The sequence below is a fragment of the Cyrtonyx montezumae genome, unplaced genomic scaffold, assembly GCF_038088225.1.
Source record: "Cyrtonyx montezumae isolate F1298 unplaced genomic scaffold, pur_monq_1.0 scaffold_3, whole genome shotgun sequence".
NCBI classification, from domain to species: Eukaryota; Metazoa; Chordata; class Aves; order Galliformes; family Odontophoridae; genus Cyrtonyx; species Cyrtonyx montezumae.
This window is the reverse complement of record NW_027072034.1, coordinates 46,075,188-46,082,851: the sequence shown is the minus strand read 5'-3', so window position 1 is coordinate 46,082,851 and position 7,664 is coordinate 46,075,188. Positions and strand designations below refer to the sequence as shown.

At 46.2% G+C, this 7,664-nt stretch overlaps 2 protein-coding genes across 2 annotated transcripts in view; one reads left to right on the top strand and one right to left on the bottom strand.

The window, feature by feature from the left end:
* Positions 1–7,664, bottom strand: part of LOC136051374 (uncharacterized) — a 397,884-nt gene that overhangs the window by 367,026 nt on the left and 23,194 nt on the right. The window lies entirely within an intron of this gene.
* Positions 5,371–7,664, top strand: part of SH3KBP1 (SH3 domain containing kinase binding protein 1) — a 221,760-nt gene continuing 219,466 nt past the window's right edge. Inside the window, exon 1 of the mRNA XM_065741436.1 lies at positions 5,371–5,648. Coding sequence (XP_065597508.1) covers positions 5,645–5,648 — 4 coding nt within the window. The 5' untranslated portion in view covers positions 5,371–5,644. The remainder of the gene's footprint in view (positions 5,649–7,664) is intronic.

Here is a 7,664-nt window from a genome sequence, read left to right as displayed (position 1 = left end):
CTCAAGTTTTCAGTTCAAATAATTATTAAATGATTCAGCTAGTATTTAAGTAACTTTTTGACATAGATACCCGAAATGGGAAGCTAAAGGAAAGGAATTTCCTAATCAGATGGAAGCAGCTGAATTCCTGCAGGGCAGAAATACTTAAGATACTGTCGCTGATGAATCCAGCAGAATCATCCTGTGCAACCTACTCCAGCAAGGGGAAGTGAGGAACTGAAGCAACAAACGGAGTCAACTCAAAGCAAATAATGGAGTCGCCGTGTTTGTTAAGCTGCCCACTATTGGTGTCTGCTGTGTGTACCTCTGCAGATCAGTGCAGGCTCGCCCTGAAGCTGACAAGCTCTTCACGCTGCTCCTGAACATGCTAAAGTGTCGCAAAACACAAGTGAAACCATACGTGATGCAGGACAAACTACTGAAGCTGCCTTTTCTTACTTTGCAGGATACTACTGTTGTGTAAGCTTCCTTTTTTGTTCTTATCAAACCCTGGAAGAGAATTTGCTGTTGAGCAAATGGGAGAAGTGGCTATGTGAAGAAACTTGTGGCATGTCAGTTTTGCTAAGGTTGTCTAGAAGCAATGCTGAAGCAGTCAGACTTCAGCTAGTTAATGCTGCTTTTTTATTTTTTTTATATGAAAACCAGGTTTAAACTGGAATGCCTCCAGTTTTGTGCTTTATTTTGCTTGTGCACAGCTAGCTTTAGTACTTTGTGTCTAGTCTCTTTAGGATAGGTTATTTCTGTAACTGTAAGCAATGTATTACCAATACGGTATCTTTTTAACGTGTTTACTGATTTTATTTTACTCACCCCCACCTTGGTCCCAAGATGAATGTCATATGATGAAGTGTAGTTCCTGTTTCAGTTGCTGTAGCTTTCCTTGTGAGGAGATTCCTTCTGCTGAAATCACATTCTTTACCGATAACTTTGCTTTACTAACCAGACTTCTACAGAAATTTAATTCTGTGATTGAATTAGGTGCTGGAGGGGGAACCTATCTGCAACTTACTGTGCTTTCTGTCTTCAGCTAGAGACTTGCATCTGTGTACTCATACACAAGGAATTGGCTCACTTTTTCTTTCAGCACAGGAAAGTTCTGTTGTACTGACACAGAATGGTTGGTTGAGAATAATATATTGAATTTACTGATTGGTTTGTGGGAGGGCTCAAGCTGAGAAAGTGAGTGTTAAGTAGAGGGTCAATTTACTTGAATAATTCGGTGCCTTTCTATATTGTAACTACATTGTAGAAAACACCCTCTGTACAAAGACTCAAGTGATGTTTAAATATTGCATTAGTTCTAATAGTAGCATGGACTGAGTAGAATTGTTAATATAACTGCTTATTTTAACTGTGAGTAATCCTCTGTTCCAAAGGAAAACTGTTCCTCCTACTAGTAAAGCTGGTCACTGCATTTGCATTGGAAAGGCAAGTTAAGAATGTGATTGTCTAAGAGCTAGTTAGCTTTGTTTTATAAATGTGAATTGCCTTTCTGTTAGTTGACTTGAAATGACCACTGAATGCTTGGCACATTCTCAGTTGTTCACATGTGAAATGTTCTTTCTTTTTATGGAGATCCAAAATACAATCATTGAACATGATTAGTCTTCCTCATAAGTGTTGTAAGTTGTGAATCTAGCGTTTACACTGCTGATCAGTTTAATCTCTATATCGATTGATGGGGTTAAATCCTCATTTTATAATTCTAAGCTTATATGTGATGTTCAAGTTAACAGAATTCTGGGGCTAGTAAGCAACACATCACAAGGTGTATATATACAAGTCTGCCTTAACTCTAATAATGACTTACATGTTTCAGATCACCTTACCTGATGTATTTAGATGGTCTTGAGACCTCAACGTGACTGTCTCAGCTAGAGTACCCAATAGCAGGGGGTGGGAGCAAATTCAGCTGATAGCCAGTTGTGATAATAGCTTACCTGCTGCCTTCTCTCACAGGGCCTTGGGGTGAAACGCTGATTTTCTTTGTGAGAACTTGCTTGCTTTAAAAGCAAAGTAAATAAATAATCATACTTCTGGGCATTATGAAACTCTGGGTTTTCAAAAGATGCTTGTTTGTTGTGCTTTAGAAGGTCTTTCTCTGCTGTGACTGGGAAATTGATAGTGAGAATTGGCTGGATAAGACGATTAAAGATTTTAGCAATGATTAAGCTATGGAGATTTGATTTCTCAGCCTTCTCACCTTTAGAAGACTTGCAAGCAGAGGGAGATCTTCAACTTCCTCCTTTAGCAAAGATATCTTTTCCCATACGCTTCAGAAACATGCATCTCGCTTTTCTTCAAGCGTCTGAACAGCCATCTGCAACATGCTCTTCAGGAGAGTTCTCTGAAAGAAAGGCTTCAGACTTGCATCCTAATGAATCTGCAAGAACAGGATGTTTCTGCACATATCTGGCCCTTGACAGACTTCATTCTACTGCTGCAGGGTTTGAAGATCAGAGGTTCGTCTTACAGGAGGGAGGGGAAGGAAATAAAAGCCATTTCAAGACTGTTGAAAGCCTACTCGCAATGCTTAACTCTTGTAGATCCTAAGGATGGCAATGAACATTTAAAGGTGTTCTGTTTTAAGCTTGGTGAACCTATCTTTTCAGTGTTAAGATCTGAGATGACTGTTGTCACAATACCTGCCCCCTCCTTGTCCTTTCCTTGCCCTGATGATTTGTTTTTTTTTTTTTGGTGGAGGGTTATCCAAGTAGGTATTTGGCCCCATGGTTTAGCAGTTTTATGCTGCCTGCCACTTTAATATGGTTTTCTTCTGTTTGCTGCTCTGAATTTTGTCGAAGTCTCATGTCTTTTTAATATTTCATTTTCTGTAAATAATGTAGTAAGTGGCTTTTATTTTGTGACTGGCTCCTTGTGTCTTTATTGTTGAAGGAAGAAACAGAGGGGAAGCAGTTGTTTTTAGTTCACTTTTCACGGAATTAAAGAAAAACAACAAACAACACCTCATTGTTTCATTTTAAGAATAGCAGGGCTAGGGTTTTTCCTTTTTTAACTCGATGAGAACGTGGACTACTATTCCTTAGAAAGTTCACCTTATTTATAGTGTAGTTTCCTGCTTCGTGAGGACCCTGTAATGAGTGTATGTGCACGTGTGTGTTCATACACATGATATGCTCAAAAACCTTTAATGGAATTCTTCCTAAACATGGATTTTAAAGAAGTAACCTTTTTAAACTGCTAAACTACTGAAGATGGAATTAAATGCAAAAGCATTTAGTGTGTAGTCTCTGGAGTTCACAACGGTGCTTCTGACAATGTTAGCCCATACCTAAGTCTCATGTTCATAAATATATATTAAGATGTAGGTATGTTTATATGTATGTTTAATATAGTTTCTATAAAATCAATGTAAATTTTGTTTCTACGGACAATAAATGTTGTAACGACATTTCTACTTATAAATGCATCCAGTGATTTGATTCAGTAGTTCAATTAGTATTTGTTAGAGTCATTTTAAGAGTATTTTACATGATCTGGGTAGCCATTGGAATGTAACATAGGTAACTTGCTTCTGTAATTTTGTCTGTTATTACTTAAAAAAAAATCAAAAAACCTCAATGTGTGGTAACTACTGCAGTGCAGAGAAGTTGGGGTAGGTACTGTTCCTCTTTTCCCTTGGGGAAAAATGTTTCAGTAATTTGTAAGGGCAGCCTTCAACAGTGCATGTGTCTGACTGTGTTCTGTAGTGCATGCCAGTTGAGACAGTATTTTAAAAGTGTTATTGGTGGAAAATGTGCAACTTCTATCTTCCCTAAGTAGTTCCCTAGCAGCTCTTTTCTAAATGCTGTGATGTCTTGCTAAGATAAGGTACTGAAAGAATACACGCTATGTTGCAGTGTTACTTGGCTTGGGGACAGTGGGAAACTAAGACTTGTAACTTCTTTTTCCACTTTTCAGAACAGGATCGTTCACTGTGTTACTGCCTGACTTGATAGGGAAGCTATCAATTTCCTACATGTTAATTTTCAGTGTCAGCTTCCTCAAAGCTGAACTGGATTTGGGTATTTGGATGAGATAATCCATGAAGATGGCTTTACTGTATGTATTGTAATGTGGAGTTGGAAGTTTCACTTGGACACTTCACTACTTTGTGTTACTTACCAGTTTTACGAGCAGCTCTGAAGAGTGCCTCTGGAAACGGAGCTACCCAATGTACCAATTTTTTCAGTTACACTTATGCAACCACCTTAAACTTCCAGCTGGAGGACTGGAAAGCCAAACTTTACAAAAAACAAAGTTTACAAAAGGCTAGCCAAGCAAAGTCATCCATACCAATCACAGAATTGTAGGGGCTGCAAGGGACCTATGTGGCAAAGCAGCTCCCTAGCCCAGGTTGCACAGGTAGGCGTCCAGGAGGGTCTGGAACGTCTCCAGAGAAGGAGACTCCACCACCTCTCTGTGCAGCTGTGCCACTGCTCCGTCACTGCACTGGGAAGAAGTTCCCATGCACACTTGTGCGGAACTTCCTGTGCTTCAGTTTGTGGCCATTTCCCCTTGTCCTATTGCCACACACCGCTGAGACGACTCCAGCCTCATCCCTTTGTTTCCCATGCCTTAGATATTTATTAACATGGTTCAGATCCTCTCTCAGACGTCTTTTCTCAAGGCTGAACAGACCCAGGTCTCAGCCTTTCCTCATAAGGGAGGCGTTCTATGCCCTTTATCATCTTTGTAGCCCTCTGCTGGGCGTTTTCAAGGAAATCTGCCTTTTTTATTTTTGTACTGAGGAGCCCAGAACTGGACACACTGGATGTGTTACTTGGTTCTTATAAACTCAATCATTGTATGCCAAGCCAGCTGAAATTGACAACTAATGTCACTTTCCCTTTAGTTGGCTTTGCAGTTAGTACTGTTTCAAAGGCCCAGTGTCCACACCTGCCACGAATCAAATAAGAGTGCACTTCCACACCCAAGAAGCCTTCCTTTGCCCTCGCGCCTTCCTACCCTCCCGCATCCCTTCCTCAGCGTAACCTCCTGGCTGAGCGCAGTGAGCGTGCCTCCCTTCTCGCCTTCATCCTTGCCGCTTTTGCCTATTTTTCCCCTCAGCAACGCCACCAAGCCGCCCTCTACCTCCTCTATATACCTTTGCCGACCACCTTCCCCACGGGGCACGGCTCCCCGCCTCAGCGCCCTCCGAGGAACGCCGCTCCGCTTCCTTCCTCCCGCCCTCCCGGCGGCGCAGCGGCCGTGGCGCAGTCTCGCGACACTTCCCGCAGCGCCACGCTGAGCCGAGCGGCGCCGCTCGCTCCGCCAGCAGCAGCAGCAGCAGCAGCGGCCGCGTCGGGCAGAGCGCTGCTCCGCGCCCCGGCCCCGCGGGGAAGACGCCCATCGGCGCGGCACGGCGGCAGCCGGCGCCTGGGCTCGGCCGCGCTCCGCCCGGCAGCGGGGACTGCTGGCAGGAGCTGAAGGCTGAGCCCTCGCCTCGTTTTATTTTTTATTTTTTCCTTTCTGCGTCCATATGCCGAGCCGAGGCGAGGTGCCCACCGCAGGACGCGGCGCGCAGCCCGGCTGCTGACCGAGCGCGGCGGCCGCAGGAGGAAGGAGCAGCCCGCTCGGCAGCCTCGGGCGCAGCCGCCTCAAACTTTCAGCCCGAGCCCGGCGGAGCCGCCGCTCCACATCCATGGGTGAGTCGGTGCTGGGGGGGTTGCGGCGGGGAGGGAGCGTCCGCCTCGCGGCTGTTAACTTCTCCCCTCCCCCGGCCGCCTTGCTAATTGTTTTCATGTGAGGACGCTGCGAGCCGTCCCGTCCCGTCCCGCTCCGGGCACACCCACCGCGGGCTCCGTCCGCCGAGCGGCCGCGGGCGGTGGGGGCTGCGGGGCGGCGAGCGCTGCCCGTCAGGTGGCTCCCGCGGACTTCGGGAACGGGCAGCGCCCGCTGCCTGTGCGGGGAGGAAGGAGGCGGCCGTGGTGGGCAGCGGGAGGACGTGGGGTGAATGGAGGGCTCACGGTGCCCGAAACTGTGCCCAGCTGAGAAGGATGGGTTCGAGGGGAACAAAAGGAAGAGTAGGATGCTGGCAGGGTGCGCCCGCCGACCGATTCCCGCGCCGGGGTGTCCCCGGAGAGCGGCTGTCGGTGCCCGCAGAGGCAGAAATGCTGCTGGCAGCCCCGGAGCGGTGCTGCGATAGCCCTTCCCTACAGCGCGTTAGGTGGGCGGACATTTTACCCGATTTTACCTGTTGTCACGCAGCGACAGTGGGAACGTAGCAGGGAAAAATCTTCTCTTTGTTCTACGGGAGCGCTCTCAGAGCGGTGCATCGCTGCCGTAGCTGTACCTTTGCGAGATGAAGTGCTCGCTTTTCGCTGGTGGCTTCCAGTTAGTCCTCGGCTGAGGCTGGCAGGCGTTCAGCCATCTGCGGGCTCGTTCCGCTGTATTGATCCCAAGGAACTCCGCTGCTGCTGGCTGTAGGCCGGCATCCCGGGCCGCCGCCTGGTATTGGGTGGCAGAGGACTCTTATAGTGTTGGTGCCTCTGCTGGGCAGCAGTGCCGCTCGGAACTTCTTTACATACAGTGCTGTAATCAAGCGTGGGGTCGATCACTGAGGAATGGAGCAAAATCTGTGTGGTATGTCACAAGAAATAACGTGTATTTCCCCTCCACCCCCCACCCGTGATTGTACACATCTGGCTTCCTTAAAACTGATTTTGATAACGACTTTCCTAACTCGCTGTGATTCAGCCAGACCTTTCTTTGCAAAATGAGAGCGGACAGAAGGTATGCTCTCATTGTCCATGCCTTTAGGATCTAGGTGGTTCTTGTGCAAATGGGAAAAGCACATGAGGAAGTGAAGGTATGCGTAATATGAAAGTTAAATGTTTCTAGGAGATTCCACATGAAAACAGTTTTAATAAAAACATTTTTAGCATTGTTTCGTTTTCCAAAGATATTTAGGTGCATAAGAGAGTGGGTGAATTTCTTATAGGTAACACATTGATGAGATGTCTAATCTTTTATTTTTAAATTACTTTCAGGTTTCACGTTTTAATCATTTATACTTTCTGTTTGGCATTACATATTGTTGTTATTCCCTGGATCTGTGTACAGACCGCAGGAAGCGCTGAGCTCTGCTCTGTGTGACAGCGACAGGGCCCGAGGGAACGGCATGGAGCTGTGTCAGGGGAGGGGCGGCTGGGGGTTAGGGACAGTGCTGCACCACAGGGCGGTGGGCATGGCACAGGATGCACAGGGCAGGGGGCACGGAACCCAGTGCCGGAGTTCAAGGAGCGTCTGCACAGCGCTCTCAGACGTAGGGTTGGATTTTGAGTGGTGCTGAGTGGAGCCAGGGGTTGGACTCTGTGGTCCTTGTGGGTCCTTCCAACTTGGGTTATTCAGTGATTCTGTGATTTGATGATTCCAAATGTGTATATTACACGTGTACATTAAAGTTCAGTGTATGACCCAAACCTTTTTTGGCAGCATGTTCCCGAAACCTTAGAAGAAATACACATTTATTGAGCTTTTCTATGACATTGGAATGGCAATATCTTCAAGTAAATTAGTTTACAGTTGGAATGGACTTGTCAGGAGAACTGAGTGAATTAAAGGTGCTAGTTTCTAAAACTTTGTTTTTTTTTCCCTAAAACTTTGTTTTAGAAGGGGGACAGAGCAGAGGCATTAAAGGTAACTGTGGATACCCTCCAACA